Source organism: Prionailurus bengalensis, chromosome E2 (genome assembly GCF_016509475.1).
Source record: "Prionailurus bengalensis isolate Pbe53 chromosome E2, Fcat_Pben_1.1_paternal_pri, whole genome shotgun sequence".
NCBI classification, from domain to species: Eukaryota; Metazoa; Chordata; class Mammalia; order Carnivora; family Felidae; genus Prionailurus; species Prionailurus bengalensis.
Genome location: NC_057352.1, coordinates 6361974 through 6383259, shown reverse-complemented (window position 1 = coordinate 6383259; position 21286 = coordinate 6361974). Strand labels below are relative to the sequence as shown.

The 21286-nt window shown below is 43.3% G+C and overlaps 1 protein-coding gene across 1 annotated transcript; it reads left to right on the top strand.

Annotated features, from left to right (window-relative positions):
- Nucleotides 1-149: 149 nt before the first annotated feature.
- On the top strand, nt 150-13119 carry LOC122495258 (vomeronasal type-1 receptor 4-like). The gene is made up of 3 exons (XM_043601000.1): nt 150-253; nt 1788-1860; nt 12529-13119. The coding sequence occupies exons 1-3, from the start codon at nt 150-152 to the stop codon at nt 13117-13119; spliced, it is 768 nt and encodes a 255-aa protein (XP_043456935.1).
- The last annotated feature ends 8167 nt before the right edge of the window (nt 13120-21286 follow it).

The following is a 21286-nucleotide window of genomic DNA, read 5'->3' as shown; positions in this document are numbered from 1 at the left end:
GAAAGCCTGTTTCCCCCTTATACAGGCCACCCCAGGGTTGATACCACAGGGTTCAGGCGATAAGACTTTCACTTCTAGGTCTGTCCTGGTGGAAAAGACCGTGGGGACACTTGCGGGGATGCGGCAGACTACTTCTGCGCCTCTTGGTCATGTTTCACCACTGGACACATCTGGTGGACCCCACCACGCACCGGAGATCTCATCGTGGTAACGCGGCCTGGTGGCCCCCGACCACCATATGTCTTGGGCCATGGTAATCCTGTGTCAATATCTTTCACAGAACAAGGAAAAAAGGCAACAGGGAGGGAAGCTGGAAAAACCTGGGGGGTCAGGCTTTATGACAAGGTCAGACTTGGGACTCGAGATAAAGGAATGTTATTTACCCTCCGAATGTAAGGAACCCCACCTTGCCCAGCAGTCCCCCACAGGGGTAGGACCCAACCAAGTACTAGTTCCCCGACCTGCCCCCGCCGGGACGGCAACGCCCAGAAACACCCAGCCTCCGGCTATACGGCCCTCCACATCCCCTGTCCCTACCGGAGCGTCACCCACATCTTCTGCCCCGGGTCACAACTTACTATCTGATACAGACCCCCTATGGACCTCGGTTGTCAGAGCATACCAGGTACTAAACACTTCTAGGCCCAACCTGACCAAGTCCTGTTGGCTCTGTCTAGATGTGTGCCCCCCATATTACGAAGGTATTGCCATTAAAGGCAATTACACAACAGCCTCCAACTCTAAGTCCTGCAGATGGCAGCAGACTACTGCAAGACTAACTCTCCAGGCAATAACAGGACAGGGCACTTGCATAGGCCACGTGCCCCCCGGGCAGTCACATCTCTGTAGTGAAACCCTAACAGTCCCCAGGGAGACAGTGTATCTACTTCCCCCCCAAAATGCATGGTGGGCCTGTTCCAGAGGCCTCGCTCCCTGCGTCCACTCCCAAGTCCTTAACTCCTTGAAGGAAGTCTTCTGAATACTCGTGCAGTTGATCCTCAGGCTAGTGTACCATTTGGGGGGAAAATACTTAACAGGTTAGGCTCTACTAACCCCCGAAGTAAAAGAGAGCCTATTAGAACCCTAACTCTGGCTGCTCTCTTGGGACTGGGATTAGCGGGGGCAGGGACTGGAATATCCTCACTGGTCATCCAGGACAAAAACTCCAGAACCCTAAGGGCAGCCATTGACCTAGACATAGAAAGAATTGAGAAATCAATTTCTCATTTACAGGTATCCCTTAATTCCTTATCAGAAGTAGTACTCCAGGGGCGCCTGGGTGGCGCAGTTGGTTAAGCGTCCGACTTCAGCCAGGTCACGATCTCGCAGTCCGTGAGTTCGAGCCCCGCGTCGGGCTCTGGGCTGATGGCTTGGAGCCTGGAGCCTGTTTCCGATTCTGTGTCTCCCTCTCTCTCTGCCCCTCCCCTGTTCATGCTCTGTCTCTCTCTGTCCCAAAAATAAATAAATAAACGTTGGAAAAAAAAAAAAAAAAGAAGTAGTACTCCAAAACAGAAGGGGATTAGACTTATTATTCATGCAACAAGGAGGACTATGTGCAGCCCTAGGGGAAGAATGTTGCTTCTATGTTGATCACTCGGGGGTCGTAAAAGAAACTATGGCCCTCATAAGGGAAGGGCTGCAACAATGAAAGTTAGAGAACAATCTCAGTCCTGGTAGGAGTCTTTGTTCAACTGGCCTCCCTGGTTAACTACCCTCATCTTGGCCCTTGCTGGACCCCTCGCCATCCTGCTCCTACTAGTAACCCTCCGACCCTGTATCATCAACAGGCTGGTCCAGTTTGTCAGGGACCTCGTGGGGGCCATCCAACTAATGGTCCTCCATGCTCAGTACAAGCCCCTAGTAACAGAAGAAAAAATAGAAATGCAGCCCGTCCCATGATTGGGTCCATAAGCTACATGACAAGGGGGGAATGAAAGAGCGGACTTAGGCCGGCAGACTCCATTTTGTTCTGTGTCCTCCATCTTGAGTGACTATGTCCCCGACATGGCCCCCTTTTCCGGGAAAACCGCAGAAAGAAATTCCCTCTCACCTGCTAAAACCCCCTCCCCTTGAGTAACTTCCCGCTCACCCGTTCAAACTTCCTGTTCAAACCACACCCGGCAACCTGCACAACAGGACTCTGATCCTTCCTCAGCCAATTGGCTAAGGCCACGACCATCACCCCACCAGCTGCCCCTGGACCCTTATAAAACCTTTGTGCTTTTGAAACTTGCTCTCTCTCTCTCTCTCTGGCATCTCACCGCTGCATCGGTGCAGGTAGGAGATTGAACTTGAGCTAGCTCGAATAAAGGCTCCTTGCTTTTGCATCGGACTCGGCTCCCTGGTGGTCTTTGGGGATCGTGAATTCTGGGCGTGAATTCTGGGCACGTGAGTTTGGGATCACAAATTCACCTTTAGAATAATACTGACTCGCCAACATTTCTCAAGACAAACCTCTCTTGCAAATAAAGGTCAGAGAGAAACTTCTCTTAGCGTTGATTGGTACAGGGGCTGATGTAACTGTTATGGACTTCTCACTGGGCTACTGCCCCTACAGCCACCCTAGTTGGAGTTGGAGGCACCCAGGCTTCCTGACAGTCTCACCTTATGCAAATGTTTAGGGCCTGATGATCAAATAGCCTACATACAGCCCTATGTGATGAATATCCCTATCAATTTACGGGGAAGAGACTTGTTGAGTGAATGGAATATTCAGCTTAAAACAAGTTTTTTCCTAGCCACTGCTCAAATTTAGCCCCTTCCATTAAAATGGGAAACTAACCCGTATGGGTTGAGCAGTGGCCAATAAAAGGGGACCGATTGATTCATCTCCAACAATTAGTAGATGAACAGTTAAATAATGGGCATATAGAGCCTAGGAGTAGCCCTTGGAATACTCCTGTCTTTTGTGTTCCTAAAAAAAATGGCAAATGGCGACTTCTTCATGATCTCAGAGCTATTAATGCAGTAATTGAGCCTTTTGGCCCCTTGTAGCTAGGAAACCCCTTTCCCTCAACATTGTCTCAAAATTGGCCGATTCTTTTTTTTTTTTTAATGAAATTTATTGACAAATTGGTTTCCATACAACACCCAGTGCTCATCCCAAAAGGAAAATTGGCCGATTCTTATTATTGATTTCAAACATTGCTTTTTCACAATCCCCTCAGCTAAACAAGATAGAAATTTGCCTTTACCATTCTTGTTCTTAACCACTGCAGGCCAACACCCTGTTACCATTGGAAAGTCCTTCCCCAAGGGATGCTTAATAGCCCAACTATATGCCAGTTTTATGTCAATGAAACATTAGAGCCGATTAGACGTGGTTTCCTTCTTTGATTATCAGTATACGAAGGATATCCTTTTTTGTGCCCAGCATCAACAACCTTTAGATGAGCTCTTTGCCATTCTCCCCAACCTACAACACCAACAGGGTTGAAAAATAGCCCCTGAAAAAGTACAAAGGTCGGCTCCTTTTTCTTACTTCGGGCTGCAAATGTTTAATACTCAAATTTGTCCCCTCATTCAGATGATTCCTAATGATTCGTACTCTTAATGATGTACAAAAATTTGGGGGCACCATTACTTGAGTTCGTCCTCCTGGGCATTACTAATGTCCATCTGACCTAACACTGCTTTCTGGTGATCCTAACTTAGCATCACCATGCCAGCTCACCCCAGCAGCAAAGAAGGAGCTGGATGATAGTCCATTCTCACCTCTCGTAGTTATGATAGGCAAGATCCCAACCTTCCTCTGTAGCTATAATAGTCTTAATACGAAGGATTTTTCTACCACACTAATTGGGCAAGCCGCTATTAAAGTTCTAAAAATAGAATGGCTCTTCACCCCCATTAGTCTTAGACATACTCTCACCCCCCTCGTATTCAACATAGCACAATTAATCCAAAAGGGACATCGGAGATTCTGGGAATTGTTAGGTCAGGACCCTGCAAACATCACTTGCTACCTCACAGCACTTTCTTCGACAAGGCCATCTCTTATTTGCTAGAGCTGCACCTGGCTCTCGCCTACTATGTGGGCAATATATTTTATGGGCTCCCCTCTGACCCTTGTTTTAAGATTCACCAGGAGAGTAACATTGTTCCTGAGGGAGTCGTGCTAAAACAACCTATTATGAATGCCCTCATGGTGTTACAGATGTCTCAGGGAAAACTCACAAGGCTTCTTGCCTTTGGAGAGTTGGGGAAAACTGGGAACATATTTCTTATACTGGACCCAGCTTTCCCCAGCATTTAGAATTACGAGCCATGTTATTAGCAATAGAAACTTTCCCCCAGCCTTTAAACATTGTTTCTGACTCTCAATATGCAGTGCATTTAATGGAAAATTTTCCCTTTCATATTCTTCACCTCCCCTCAGACCCTGCCTTTGCTATACTTCTCCAAAGTATTCAATTAGCCCTAATATCCCGCACCTCCCCGCTTTTTTTCCATTCACATTCATTCCCATATCTCTTCCTGAGCCCATTGTTGAAGGCAATGCCTTAGTTGACAACATTGTTTCTCAAGAATCTTATCCTCTTTATGAGAGCCTCCCATAAGCTTTACCATCAAAACTGGCTAGCTCTAAGCGAACAATTGAACCTTACTGTGAATGAGGCCAAACAAATCATTCACTCCTGCTCAGACTGTCAATTCCTTCCCAGCAGGAACAAGCTGCAAGCCTAATGAGATTTGGCAGACTGATGTTACAGTTTACCCTGCATTTGGTAAACCTAAGTATATCCATGCACTTATAGATACTTACTTGGGTTTTATTTTTGTCTCAGCTCATACAAAAGAAAACACCAAAGCGGTATTCAGTATCAGCATGCTATTGCAGCCTGGGGCTTCTGCCGCACAATTAAGACAAATAATGGCCCAGCCTACGTCTCCTCCTGATTTCGTGACTTCTGTGCCTTATAGAATATCCAACATATTACGGGGATTTCTTCTAACCCACAAGACCAAGCTATTTACAGAACAAGCACATAGCACACTAAAAAACATGTTAAAAAAAAGAAACAAAAAAGGGCAACATACCCGTGGCTGTCTACATTATAATCTCAATTTCTTGACCACGTTATGATTAGTCTTGATTTTTTATAAAATTTTTTTAATGTTTATTTTTAAGACAGAGAGAGACAGAGCATGAAGGTGGGAGTGTTAGAGAAAGGGAGACACAGACTCCGAAGCAGGCTCCAGGCTCTGAGCTGTCAGCACAGAGCCCAACGCGGGGCTTGAACTCAGACTGCGAGATCGTGACCCAAACCGAAGTCGGATGCTCAACCAACTGAGCCACCCAGGCGCCCCTACTCTTGATTTTTTAAATCTTGACCCTCAAGAACTTACTGCAGCTGAACAGCATTCGTCAAAACCAGATAAGCCCTTTCACCCTCTGGTGCTGTACAAAACCCCCAAAGGGGGGCCCATATGGTCCCAGCCCACTAAATTTCTCACCTGGGGTAGAGAATATGCTTGTGTTCTTTCAGATTCTGAACTTTTTCAAGATGGAAGAAGCCTCTTCATGGACTCCTCATCCAGAAGCCACTCTACAAACGCCAAGTCCTTGCCCCTGATATAACATGAGGAAGCCTTAAACGCCTGTCTAACCAGGCCGGCATCCTCTTATGACACAATGATATTGCATATACTTCTAATTCACAGCTGATGGCCATGATTTCTGTCATTAACCAAAATTCAATTTGTGTAACCCTGACTCTACTCCTTGCCCTCATTTGCTCAGGCCAAGCTCAATATTCATATTGGGCTCATCTCCTTAACCCACCTATATTTGATAACTTAACACTCCTAGACCGGGATATTTCTATTAGCAATAATGACACTGAGTTCATGGGAGGAGCAAATCTTAATCTGCCCTTCCAAATGAAACAAGGGCATTGGCTTTATATGCCAAGACCTCAGTGGTGGCTTACTTCAGCAACCTCCTATGTGTGTTACTAAACTTAGCAACTTATCTGTTTGTCTTAAAAAATCAACTGGCTTTTGCATGTACAGCCCAAACCCTCTACAAGGCCAGACAGTTTTACCTTTTTCTCAGCCACAAGTTCTGATATACCTCAAACAAAACAAAACAAAAACAAAAACAAACAAACAAAAAAACCCCAGCATCTCTCACACTCCTAATGTTATAGCTTGCTCTAGTCTCAAATATTCAAACCACCCCTGGAATAATATTCCTTGGACAACTTGTTATGAAGAGTCGGAGCATAATCTTTACTGGAAAAATTGGACTATTGACAGGGGTCCTAGAGGATATCTTGAAACAAAATAGACTAATGAGACCATATCTTAGCAGGGAGAATATTTTTTGAAAAGAAGGAATCTTGACTGGCCCTATAATTTCTGCACATAAAGTGAAATGAAAAGGACCTTAGCTTGTTAATCTTTGGAAGCTAGATCTTCCCTTCTTCACTCGTACTATTAGCCATGGAAAAATTTATGCATATCAGCATACTAACATAACTTGGGCCTCCCTGCACAACGGTCAATTTGCATGGACCACTATTTGTGTCCCTACTCCCTACGTTCTCTTTGCTACCTCTACCTCCCAGATCCGACAACTAGGAAATAATAATGACAGCTCTACCTCCCAGGGCTGGATTGTATCCTGCATAAGAATGATAACATCACCCAATTAAATATCTCCTCCTTATTAGTACTTAGCATGTCTCAGCCTGGGTTCCTGTTAATAGCTCTGAGCCCTATATGCATCTGTCAGGACTAAGTGTGCTTTCCAGGTTCAACACTGGGACTCTACTGCAAGGCAAAAAAGATTTGTTGGCCTGTTAATCATGGGTATCCTAGCAGCAGTAGGCGTTATGCCTCTGCCACTGTAGCTGGAATCAGCCTGCATCACACTATCCAGACAGCCCATGTCCTTAATAAATTTACGGTCAATACTACCAAAGAATTTGTAAGCCAAACTTCTATTGACAGACAAGTTTTGGCCCGCCTCGAAACTCTTGGGGCTGCAGTGGAATTTATTGGAAAAAGACAGGAGGCCTTGTTCCTCCACTCTAAACTGCCCTGTGACCCTAACTACCAGCATATCTGCACGACTGCATTCCTTATAATCACTCCCAAGCTTGGGATGCTGTCCAGACGCACCTTTGCAGTGTCTTTTCTTCCTACCTCTCTGACACCAAAGAAAATTTAGATATGACATTGTGCCAACAGCTACAATATGCAGAAGATCAGCTTAAAAACGAATGGGCTGATTCCTGGGCAATGTGGCCTGATTTAAATCCTTTCTCACTTAAGGCTAGCACCCATCTCAATTTCTGGACAACTCTGGAAAGCAGAATGCTTTTACTATGCCTCTTTTTATGTCTTTGCAGAATCACTTTGCAGGCCATCCAAAAGCAAAAGAAGGACCAGGAGTTTGTCATGACGGTCCTCAAACACAAAACTAGAAGAAGCAAGAAAAACAAAAAAGGGGAAGCTGTGGGGAATAAGCTTAGCAGTTTCCTGGGCTTGTACCAAAGGGTTAACAAGGCAAAAAGAATTACAAAGCCATAGGATGCTCACACCCAAGTTTGGGTAAACAAGATTAGGCAAATAAGGATAGACTGGGGGTGGGGGTGGGGGCAAAGGCCCCCAATACAAAGGTATATGAGGTAAGCAAGATTAGGTATTCAGGGCAAAAGTGCCCCCCAATCTAGTACTATAGCAGAAAGCTGCTTTCACAGGAAGGAAGGACCAAATTAAGTAAACAGGTAAATAGGGCTGTAGACCAATGAGCAGGGGGTGAAGGTGCCCAGAGCAGAGCTGATTAACAAAAGAAAAGGTGCTTTGTTAACCTTGAGGTTACTTGCTCTGTCTTATCCCTTAGGCTAGCTGTGATAAACAGAGGTCCTGCCTCTTGTTTGCTACAAACGCAACCAGGATTTTGTTTTGTATTAACCCAAACCCCTAGCCCCACATATCTTCAAGACCCCCTTTCCCTCAGGTCCATGAGTTAATGTTCATGTCTTTGCGCACATCCATTACCATGTGTGTAAGCCTTCTGATCCTAATAAAAACGGAGCAAGGACCCTTATTCCGGGCTCTTGTCTTTTCCAGGATGTTAGCCACCTCTTGCTTTTAATCCTGCGTCCGTTTTTTTAATTTTTTTTTTTTTTACATTTATTATTTTGAGAGACAGAGCACTAGTCAGGGAGGGATAGAGAGAGAGGGAGACACAGAATCCAAAGCAGGCTCCAGGCTCTGAGCTGTCACCACAGAGCCCAGTGAGGGGATCGAACTCACAAACCATGAGATCATGACCTGAGCCAAAGTCAGACATTCAACTGAGCCACCCAGGCTCCCTTGCATCTGCTGTCTTGCTGGTCAAGAGAGAACTTTAGACTTAGAGTCTACAACACAATGTGACTGGCAACCTGACAAAATTTGTGTCATTCTCTTACAATATGTCTCTACACCCCTGGGATTTAGTTAAAAAAAAAAAAGAAAGAAAGAAAACAAAAACACCTACAAGGAGCTTTTTCCACCAATTTACAATCTGACATTAATACTCTGTCTTCCCAGCTGCATCAACAACTGTTAGATATCCAAAAGGAAACAGAGATACAAGTTGAACACGAGTTACCTGACAATATGAAATGCTTGAATCCAACCAACTGGTTCCATGGCCTCAATTTACATATTTGGATTATTGGAGCTCTTTGCTGGTCAATCTTTTTTGCATTTCTTGTAGCCCTGTGCATGATCTGCACCATAGTGGCCTCAAGACATCATGAACGACGACTGACTGCCCTCCTCAACTCCCATGAACAAAAAGATTCTTCACACAAAAGAGGGGATATGTGGGAAATCAAATAGCTATGTCCTGGGTTAGGAGATTATAGGGAATGCACTGCACAGGAGAACACTGCTTTCTGGCCTTGCTGATAACAGCTGGTCAATATCCAGTTAATGCATATCTAGGGGTTGGGTCCTGCCTGTGCTTTTGAATTCCTTAGAGCATGTTAGCTATGGAATATCTTGTCTTGTTCTCCATCCTGCTTTCTGCATCTGCTCTTTTGTAGTTGTGGGAACACCTTGTTTTTCTGCATGCTTTATATATGTTCTTACAGCCCACCACCATACTGGGTGATGTTTCCCTATAATGTAAGAATATAATATATAATGCCTAATAAGTACAGGAGCTTGAGAGTAGCTATGGGAGACTTCCCTTAGCCTCCCTCTTGCCTCTTGACTTGCATGGAATCTTGAGTAACCCTTTCTGCCACCCTTGACTTTGCTGGACAAAGCCAAAAGCCAAACCTACAGCTCTTCTCTTCTCTCTCTCTCTCTCTCTCTCTCTGCCTCAAAATAAATAAACTTTTAAAAAAGTGTTTCTTGATTTGTCTCTTTTTTGCCCCTTTGCTTGTTTGCTTTGTTTCTTAAACTCCACACAGGGTGAAATCATATGGTATTTGTCTTTCTCTGACAGACCTATTTCACTTAGCATTATACTCTCTAGCTCCATCCATGGGGTTGTAAATGGCAAGACTTTTTTTTATGGCTGAATAATATACCATTGTATGTGTGTGTGTATATATATATATACACACACATGTACACACGCATACAGTACCTTCCTTATGCATTCATCTATCGATGGACACCTGGGCTGCTGCCATAATTTGGCTATTGTAAATAATGCTAAGAACATAAGGGTGCATGTATCCTTTTGAATTAGTATTTTTGTAATGTTTGGGTAAATACCGAGTAGTATGATTACAGGATTGTAGGGTAGCTCTATTTTTAACTTTCTGAGGAACTTTATACTCTTTTCCACGGTGGCTGTACCAGTTTGCATTCCCACCAACAGTGCAAGAGGGTTCCTTTTTTTCTGCATCCTTGCCCACCCTTGTTCTAAGATACAGTATTTTTCCACCATGACCCCAAAGCACATATCAGTTGGCAGTAGATACATGTGTCATAGCCAATGAGAAAAAAATATTATACATAATTTTCTATGTACTTCTATATAAGTAAGTGCTGGAGGACAGATAATATATTACAATGGTAAGTAATCCAAAACAAGCTTATCTGATGAATAATCTAAATAATGAGAGTCCAGAATTGCAAAACAAATATAGCATTGAGAAAATGAAGAATTTAATAAAACAAGGTTTACCAAATGAAATTTTATAAATATCTGTTATAATCTATATCCATGAATTATAGGTATTTTACAATATTAACAAGTGGCACATGCCAGTTATATTGCATAAAACATGATTAAAGACCATCATCTGTAAATCATAATAAAGCATTCTAGGGGTACCTGGATGGCTCAGTCAGTTAAGCATCCAACTTCAGCTCAGGTCATGATTTCATGGTTTGTCAGTTTGAGCCCCAGATGAGGCTCTCTGCTGTCAGCACAGAGCCCACTTCAGATCTCTGTCCCCCTCTCTCTCTGCCCCCACCACCCAGCTCACACAGCACACTCTCTCTCCAAAATAAACATTTAAAAAAATATTCTAGTAACCCTTGATAAAATCAGTAGTAAATAATAAGTAGCCATATTCTACAAAATTACACTCTGTGGAGTTCTAAACATTCCCCCTTAAAAATGAAAGATCTCTATTTTACAAAGACCACACAATATGAAAACTGGAAAATATATTGAGGTCACGGACTTCTGAAATAACAGGTCAGGAAAATACATTATAAGGGAACTGGAGAAAGAAGTCTGAAGTCACAATTGTTATTTAATGCCTGCATTTATATAATAACTAATGGATAGAGCAATTCCCTATCTATGCAGTGCCCTTTAGTTTTCCAGTTCATTAGCCCCGAGTATATTTAATTCAGATTTATGCTCTGAAAAGTTATTAACTAAGGTCACAGACAAAAGGTTGAAAATGAATTGCAAAATGAAAATATACAGATATAATGCAAAAGGATATCTCAGAATAAACATGAAAGTTGAAATCTCTTATTAAACAAAAGTAATTGTCAGTCTACTATAGAACATGCAAAATTCAGTGCATCAAACAGCACTAATTTGTTTTTAAAAACTTGAGCTAGATTAGCAGCATTTTTCAAATAATGGCAGTAACTCACAAGGTTGATATGTACAAAGATGCCTGCTCTGTCTCTATAAAACCTAGTACTAGAAGTCCTAGCCATAACACATACCACACACACACACCCAAAAAGAAGAGAGATGAAAGGTACTCAAATAGAAAAAGGAGAAGCATAATTATCTCTGTCCACAGCAAGCATGATCTTATATGTAGAAAATCCTGTAGATTACACACACACACACACACACACAACACACACACCACAAAACCAAAACTTAAAATTGCCAAGAACTGATGAATTAATACAGAAAAGTTGCGAGATATAAAACCAACATGCAAAAGTCAATTGTGTTGCTATACGTTATCCATGAGGAATCCAAAAGTCCATTGAGAAAACAATTTCATTTACAATAGCATCAAAAAGGATAAAATAAGTTTAATTTTAGCCTAGGAAGGGTATATTTGTATACTCTTAACTAAAAACACTGCAGAAAAAGTGAGAGAAGACACAAATAGATGCAAAGATACTCCAAGTTCATGCATTGGAAGACAATATTGTCAAGATGTCAATACTATCCAAAGCAATCAACAGATTCAGTGCAATCCCTAGTAAAATCTTTTCATGAAATACATAATCCCACCCTAAGATTCATAGGGCATCTCAAGGAACCCTGCATAGCAAAAGCAAACTTAAAAAGAACCACGTTGAAGGTCTCACACTTCCTCATTTCAAAATTAATTAAACCTAATCAAACCAGTGTGGTACTGGCATAAAGACACAGAGACAAGTGAAATAGGATACAGACATCAGAAATACATTTTTGTGTATATAGTAAATGATGTTCCACAAGAGTATCAAGACCACTCAATGGAGGAAAGGCAGTCTGTTCAACAAAAGATGAAGAAAACTGATCTCCACGTGCAAAAGAAAAAAAATGTAGTCGGTCCGTTATTTTGTACCATATTCAAAAATTAGCTCAAAGTGGATCAGAGACCTAAACTATTCAGACATAAAACTAAAATTTCTAGAGGGACGGGTCTGGGATTTCCCTTGTCCCTCAAACACAGCTGTACTGAGGTCAGAACACTTAGCACACCCAGGAAATCGGTCTGCAGAGTGACAGAAAAATCTCCATAGGTGGGCAGAGACAGCTTGGCAGGGCAGAGGTGTGTGTTTTTGAATTGCGATAGATAAGTAGCGGACAGCATAGGCACAAGAAGGGAGGGGACTCCTTCTGTGGAAAGGCAAAAGGAAGAGAAAGAAATTCTGTGTAAGTGTGGCATTGTACTTAGACAAGAGAAAAACCTTTCCGGAACACAGACAGGAACAAAAAATACGGAGAGAGCCAGTTTCTACTTTGCAAACAGCCTTAGGAGCTAAAGATCGGAGTTTCAGGGGTGCATGACTTTCTCCGGACCTGAGCGGTTGCTGTGTGCATGGGCCTAGTGGGGAGGGGAGCCAGCCCCAGGGAAGGGGTAGTGATCTCAGGCGCGCACTGGGAGACAACAGTCCCTTCCCTCCAGTACTGTAGGAAGACGGTTTATTGTCCCCTTGAATATAATGCGAAATATTGTTCCTTTTCATATTACTGACAAAAGGAATAACATAAACATCACAAAGAAAATACTTTGTGGACATCAGGATTACTGTTACACGGTATCTTGTGACAAAAATGCAGAGTCATTCTATGTGCCATTGCTATTATCCCATGATGGTTTCTGTTTGGGGCTCATGCTCTGGGCCAGCGGCTCCATGGTTTTCATCCTGCACAGCCACAAGCAGCGGGTCCAATACATTCATAGGAACAATCTCTCCCCCAGATCCTCCCCTGAGAGCAGAGCCACCCGAAGCATCCTTGTGCTGGCGTCCTTCTTCCTTTCTTTATGGATGCTGTCCTCTATCTTCCACATGAGTTTGTCAGTTTTTAACAACCCCAGTCTGTGGCTGAGGAACACTTCTACACTACTCACTATGTGTTTTCCTACTCTCAGCCCCTACATTTTCATGAGCTATGACCCCAGAGTGTCCACCCTCCACTTTGCCTGGATAAGGAAACAAAACCCCCTAAACTTACCATAAATATGTAAGTTATATGCCTATTCACAGTGGTTATTTATTAACTCCTTTCAATGTACAAGCACATTTATGAAATATTCACATTACGAGAGGGGGTAAACAAGACAAACTGAGCTTCTCCTAAATAAACAACATCCAGAGCAATTATAAACGAAATGTGGTATAGTTATCAACATACAGTAGCGCCTCCTTATCCAAAGTCTCACTCTGCAGTTTGAGTTCCATGTGGTCAACGGCAGCCCACGAGCAGTCAATCCTCCTTCTGATTTATGGTCAGAAGCCCCATAGCAGCCTAGCGCTAAATCACAAGCCTACCTCATTCCCCTCACTTCATCTCATCACGTAGACATTTTATTGTCTCACATCATCATAAGAAGTGTGAGGACAGCACAGTATTTTGAGAGAGGGGGAGAGAGAGGGAGAGGGAAAGACCATATTGACAGTATTATTACAGTATATTGTTATAATTTTTTAACGTTTATTTATTTTTGAGACAGAGAGAGACAGAGCATGAATGGGGGAGGGGCAGAGAGAGAGGGAGACACAGAATGGGAAGCAGGCTCCAGGCTCTGAGCCATCAGCCCAGAGCCCGATGCGGGGCTCGAACTCACGGACCACGAGATCGTGACCTGAGCTGAAGTCGGACGCTTAACCGACTGAGCCACCCAGGCGCCCCAAATAATTTTTTATTACTTGTTGTGAATCTCTTACCATGCCTAACTCCTAAGTTAAACTATACCATAGATATGTGTAGAAAAAACATCGTATGTATAGGGTTCAGTACAATCTGCAGTTTCAAGCATCCACTGGGTCTGGAACATGTCCCGAGTGGATAAGGGAAGACTGTGATATATTTCTTTGTATCTATTGCCAGATAACTATTTTTTCCATCAAATAATATTGGATAATTGCACATTCAGGAACATGGAAATAATTCTTATTCCAAAAGCTGCAAACAGCTTTTTCTTTAAATTCTTAAAAAAAACTTTTTTTTAAACATTTATTCATTTTGGAGTGAGAGAGACAGAGTGTGAGCAGGGGAGGGGCAGAGAGGGAGACACAGAATCCAAAGTAGGCTCCATACTCCGAGCTGTCAGCACAGAGCCCGACAGGGGCTCGAACTCACGGACTGCGAGATCATGACCTGAGCTGAGCTGAAGTTGGACGCTCAACCAACTGAGCCACCCAGGCGCCCCTTTAAATTCTTTTTTATCTGATATTTATTTTGCCATGCTGGTTGATTAATTGGTTAAAGTTGTATGCAATGTATTTTCTTTTTTCTGCTATAATCCTTATGTTTTAGCTCTATCTCTTAAAACATGTACAAATGTATATAGAACAACGTTTGATTTTTCCAAGAACAATTCACCTTTTTACATTTGATATAATGATGCATATTTTTAGGATTTGCCTTACATATATGTTGTGGGCTCCCAATGACATGTTTTACTTTCTTATTCTAGCTTTACTTTTCTTGTGTTTTATTTTTTTTTAAATATTTATGAGAGAGAGAGAGAGAGTTGGAGAGGGGCAGAGAGAGAGAGAGAGAGAGAGAGAGAGAGAGAGAGAGAGAGAATCCCAAACAGGTTCACTGCTGTCAGCACAGAACCCAGTGTGGGCTCAATTTCATGAACCATGAGATCCTGACCCAAGCCAAAATCAAATGCCAGACATTAACTGACTGAGCCACCCAGACACCCCTCTTGTGTTAATTTTTAAGTTATTGTACAATTTATCCTTTTTCTTTAGAGGTTATAATATTCCCAATCTCTTTGTCTTTAACCCAGACATTACAACAGGCTTTTAGGCTTATTTATTTGAAGTTTATTTATTTATTTTGAGAGATAGAGATAGGGGTGAGGCAGAAAGAGAGGGAAAAAGAGGGAATCCCAAGCAGGCTCTGCACCGTCAGCACAGAGTCCAACATGGGGCTCAAACCCATGAACCAGAAGATCATGACCTGAGCCAAAACAGAGTCAGACATTTAACCGACTGAGCCACCCAGGCGCCCCCACAGCATTCTTTTAAAAACTAACCACAGTGTAAAGTTATTTAATATCCTTAAACAATACATGGAAAATATAAAGACATTTCAAAACTAACATATTTGTATCTTCCCAGCTTTTGAACATTTCTTTGCAATGATAAGCCTTGTATCTCCCACCCAGAGATTCATGCCTTCTGCCAGCATCCATGAAACTGACAGGTAACTTATTGGTTTGCAAATAGGATAAAATGGAAAACTCTCCATGCTTCTTGACAGTTTTGGTAAGGGGAATGATAGAGGAGGGAGAGAGATTTTCTGGAAGAGAAAATGACAAGGCCCTTCATGGGGCTGGTTAGGGGACGGGAGAAAGTCTCCTGAAACAGGCAGCAAGTGCTCTTCACCGACATGAGTAAAATTGCAGAAGAGCCTCCACATCCTCTATGGTGAGGAGGCTGGCGGGTGAGTGGCAGGACTGAATCAAGCAGCCTGTAGGAGCTTTGTTTATTTACCACCTGGCAGGAGGGAAGGCAAAGCCCCCGAACTTGAGGTAAAACTTGGAGTGAATCAAAATACAGTAAGAACTTGGTTTGCGAGCATAATTCGTTCTGGAAACATGCTTATAATCCAAAGCAGTCGGATATCAAAATAAATTTCTCCATAAGAAACAATGGAAATATAGATGATTGGCTCCACAACCCCAAAAATATTCATATAAAAATGAATACTGTCATAGAATACAAAATAATAAAGAAAATACAAAATATAAAGAAAAATAAACAAATTAACCTGCCTTACCTTTGAAAACCTTTGTGACTGGTACAAAGGAGACAAGAAAGAGAAGGTTACTGTGTAGGATGATTTTCACTATCACTAACGGGATCAATGCTATCTATTGGCTCAATAGAATCTTTTTCTGCATGGGGGCCATTGTATACACTTGCACAGATGTTCACTTAGTATTAATAAACTCTTGTCATATGTGGGGAATACACTTAAGAATTCCCTGAGCTTGCACCAGTGGGTTAACAAGGCTTAGGGAAGAAAGCCGTATCCACAAGATCAAAGTGCCGGAGCACATGTAGAGGCGGACAGCCACCGCAGCAGGATGAAAACACCCAGGAGTAATCATTAAGTAAAACAAAGCATACAGCAGAAAGCCACTACAGGGCGAAAACACCCAGAGCTAATTAGCAAGAAAAAAAATGCCTTGTTAACCCTGAGGTAGCATGCTCTATTTGTCTCAGCCCCTAAAAAAGTTAAGAGAAACAGACATAGTGCCTGGTGTCTGCAGTAAAGGGCTGTCTGCTCAGCGCTGAGATTTTGATTTGTTTTGACCCTAACACCACATACCTTCAAAACCCCTTTTCTCTCACACACACAACTTAATGATCACTGTTTTATTGTCTCTTTCGGCATGTCCATCATGTATGTAAACCTTCTGATCCTAATAAATATGGAGCAAATACACTCAGGGATCCGGTCTCCTCCCAGACATTAGCCTCTCTCATATTCAATTCTGCACCTGCTTTCTGGCTGGACAAGAGGGGACTCCAGACTCAAAGCCTGCAACAGTCATAAGTCAACTGGACATTTGGCCTCTTTCCATAATTTGGCTATTATTGATAGAGCTGCTATAAACATTGGGTTGCACCTGCCCCTTAGAATCTGTAGTTTTAGATCCTTTGGATAAATACCTAGTAGTGCAATTTCTGGACTGATTTCTTTTATAACCCAGAACCTCTGGCAGAAGGAGGGTTCCTCCACCTGAGGGCCCCCCTTGGGGCTTTGACTTTATGGGCTCCCTCTCAATACTACTAGTTACACTGCCTTCGGAAGTCAATTATTATCTTGCTACTTAGCTTTTACCAAAACTGATGCTGAACTAGAGAGGCTTTTTGGCTCCCCAACCTGAAATTCCCACTTTAAAGTAGGTCAACTTGAACTACATCACTAACAAATTTGAAGGGTGCCCAAATCCTTGACAAATAGAAGCATAATATTCAAGAACAAAACCAGACTAAAAAAAAAAAAAAAAAAAAAAAAAAAAAAGAACAAAACCAGACTGCCCCAGGAATGTCTCAATAATATCGGAAACGACTGAGAGAGAGCTCTCTTTGGTGTAAATGACATGTCCCCTTCAGGCACAGGAAGGAGAGTCTTATGGAAACTTGCCATTACAACAACCTTCCCTCCTGAACACACAGTGACTTGCATTTCAGGGGTGAGGGGATCCATTCGTCTTGTTGCTGTTCAAGACAAGTCTGGCATAAAAGCACCCTTTGCTTCTTAAAACTGCCACCTACCACCCTGGAGTGGTCTGCCCCTTTTTTCAACTCTCCCTGCCCTCTGTACAGGGGCTTGTTTCAGATTTCACCAGGGAAGATCCCGAGAAAGTTTCAAACTGAGAGCCGTTTACATCCAACCATCATATCTCAAAACAGAAACTCATGGATGGTTCTCCATGAAGCCCACCTGTCACTTCCTCGAAAGAGCACTTTCTTGGCTGCCCTTTTGGAAGACGAAAAGTTAATGATGTGGGAAACAAAGGCAAATGAAAAGTTTCCTTACAACTTACAACCCGTGAACAAGTCCTTGAGACAAGCAGAGTAACCTTCTGCTGGGAACTCAACTCCTCCATGAGGACACTTTGCTAAGGGCAAAGGCAATCTTAGCCTGGCCCCCCAGGATCCCAGAGGTCTCCTTTAATGTATCAAAATTCCTTTGGAAACTTCCCTTAGCTCTACCCCCGAAGATATAGGCTGGCAATCATACTCCAAGCTTATGGCCCTGTGTTACACATTTGAGGGGTCTCGTGACTCAAGTTTTACTACACAGTAATAAACGACCTTTTCCTAACAGTAGCTAGCCCCTCAAGGTCCTGGAAACCTCGTTTCCAAAATTCCTTAGAGACTTACTCTATCCCCAACCCCCTCCCAACCCGAAGGCATATCTCCAGTCACTCTTCACAGCTCCAGTGCAGCAATTCCTGCTACAGGTCCTGCCCCTGTGCTTTAATAAAACCACCTTTTTGTACCAAAGACGTCTCAAGAATTCTTTCTGGGCTGGTGGCTCCAAACCCCAACAGTGACTTACAGGAAGCAGCACTTGGAGTCTCACTTTACTGGGGGAACAACACGCATTTATTCACCAGAGTGGTTCTTACTGAGCATCTCCTCTGGGCTCACACGTGTGTTAGTCAAGGGGCACTGTGAACAGGGCTCTGTGACTGGAATCCCACACGTGTGTGCAACACCCAGGACTCACTCACATAAATGACTGGATATTGGTGAATATAGATAAGGAGTCACCTTCCTGAGTGTGGACCATGATGGGTAAACCTAATGGAAGAGAGGGGAGTAGGAAGGGGATGCAAACCAGCGGTTCTGAAGGATCTTTGATCATCTGTTCACTTGTGCTCCTGTAGTTGGGTGGTTTTTAGCTAATGAATGTGGAGCTCATAAAGGGCCTCCAGGAATGGACAACCAATTACTGAAAGGGATTCACGTACCACAGATTCTATCCTGAAAGACAGAATCCTGGGGCGCCTGGGTGGCTCAGTCGGTTAAGCGTCCGACTTCAGCTCAGGTCACGATCTCACGGTCCCTGAGTTCGAGCCCCGCGTCGGGCTCTGGGCTGATGGCTCAGAGCCTGGAGCCTGTTTCCGATTCTGTGTCTCCCTCTCTCTCTGCCCCTCCCCCGTTCATGCTCTGTCTCTCTCTGTCCCAAAAATAAATAAACGTTGAAAAAAAAAATTAAAAAAAAAAAAAGACAGAATCCTTTCAGCAAATGTTAAGCCCTTTGCTTCACTTTTTCTGTGTCCAGGTATCAGGATCAGAGAATATTTTTGAAAACTCCCCCCACCCCCAGTTGTTAATTACTGAGAAACAATTACAAGTTTGTAGTTATTTCCAAAGACTGTTGCAGTGTTTAGGAAAAACTCGTCCTTTCTCCCTGGAGGCAGACAGGATGTCCCATGGAGGGAGCAGGAAATATCTGTGGGACTGGGAATGAAACTCTGCTATCTTATCCTATTTTCTGATCCCCCCCAAAATTTTTCTACCCCAAAAAGAAGGGTTCCCCATTTTCAGACACCCGGCCTGCAGCATCATTAAATTATGAGTAGAGATATTCAGCCAAAGTTCCTGGGAAGGATTTTCAAAGAGATACAAGTAAAAGGAAGAACACCATGACAATAATTTGCATTAGAAACCACCGGATGTTTTTCGTTTTTTTGGTTGTTGTTCACTATTAATTTGGAAGTGTAGGGGAGTTGGAAATTCTTTAGCATGATTTATAACATTGATCTCTCCCCCCAACCTCTAGTAGGGATATAAAGGACGAACAACATCCATCAGAAAAATATAAAACGATCTCCTACAAATAAAAGCACATGGATCAGATGAGTCAATGGGCAGATTCTAGAAGGCTGGGATAAGCCCGTGCTGCTTACTCATTTTAATGGCATTGGGTGGTTACATTTTTCTGCACCTATTTTTTGCTGAATGTGCAGTAATCACCTGTGATCGCTTTTTTAAATTAAGAAACATAAAAGGAGCTCAAATTAGTTCTTTGGGTTTTTTTTTCCTAAAAAATAAACATACAATTTGACGTCCACTATCTAGTACTCCCCAATTTCAAGTCAGGGATTAGAGGCATAACTGTGGACAACCCTTACTGCACACACATGCCCAAATACAAATACATTTCTATATAAATGACAACACATGTATATGCAAAAAAATATATTTGGATACAGGCATATACCCTCACGTCTTCCTCTGTAACTCATGCGGACCATACTCACACATTCCCATTCACATTAATAAAGCCACACACATGCCATCAAATGTGTATCTTGATGATATGGTTCTATACAGGAAGGGGAGATATATTGTAAAGCATTGGCCCATGGGATTAATGGAGGCTGAGAAATCCCCAAACCTGGGGACCTGGGCGGCTCAGGTTATAATCTCTCAGTTCGTGAGTTCGAGCCCCACATCTTTCTCGCTGCTGTCAGCACAGAGCTTGCTTCAGATCTTCTGTCCCTCTCTCTCTGCACCTCCCCCACTTGTGCAGTCTCTCAAAAATAAATAAAAACATTTAAAAAATTTTTTAAATTTTATTTTTGAGACAGAGAGAGACAGAGCATGAACGGGGGAGGGGCAGAGAGAGAGGGAGACACAGAATCTGAAGCAGGCTCCAGGCCCAACGCAGGGCTTGAACTCACGGACCGTGAGATCATGACCTGAGCTGAAGTCGGACGCTTAACCAACTGAGCCACCCAGGTGCCCCAACATTAAAAAACTTTTTAATAAAGATCCCCAAATTTGTCGTTGGTAATCTGGAGATGCTACCTCTCCAAGTCCAAATACAAGAGAAAACCTGTGTCCTGGCTCAAAGGCACAGAGAACAGGTTTCCTTTACTCAACATACTTGTTCTGTTCAGGCCCTCGAGGAATTGGAGAGGGGAATCGGCTTTATAATCTACGGATTCAAATGTCAATCTCATCACACACCCTCACAGACACACAGAATGATGTTTAACTCAATATGGGGACACCCCATGCACCGGGCAGGCTGACACATAAAACTGCCCATCACAGCACTTAAGGACACAGCCGTCCTGCCGCTCAGAGAGCTGTGTGGTGATGGGGCAGAATGTGCAGAGAGGAGGCGGCTGGGCCCCGGGTGACTTCCTAGAACACCTGTCACGTCTGAACGGCAGCCCCTAGACATCCTATTACAGGAGATGGTAAACCTCCTACGGATCCGGTCACCATGTTCCAGCTGCTCCTTCCTCCACAATCCTAACTGCCTGTGCTTCTGACCAACGGATCATGGATCTGAGGTTCCAAATGCCACCCCCCACCCCCCTTGGGTTTGATGAACTTGCTAGAGCTGCTGACAGAGCTCAGGAAAATAGCTCACACACTAGATTAGGTGTTCATTGTTAGAGCAGAGAACTCGGGAATAGTCAGACGGAAGAGATGCACAGGGCCAGGTGGGGGCACCGGGCCAGGTGGGGGCACCGGGCCAGGTGGGGGCACCGGGCACGGCGCTCCCACACCCTCTCCAGCCGGGGAAGCTGCCCACGTCCCATCAGGATCCCCGTCAAACAGAGGCAAGCCCTTCCCCTGCCCCTTGAGGCACATGGGCCCAAAAGATCACGCAGTTCCTTGAGAG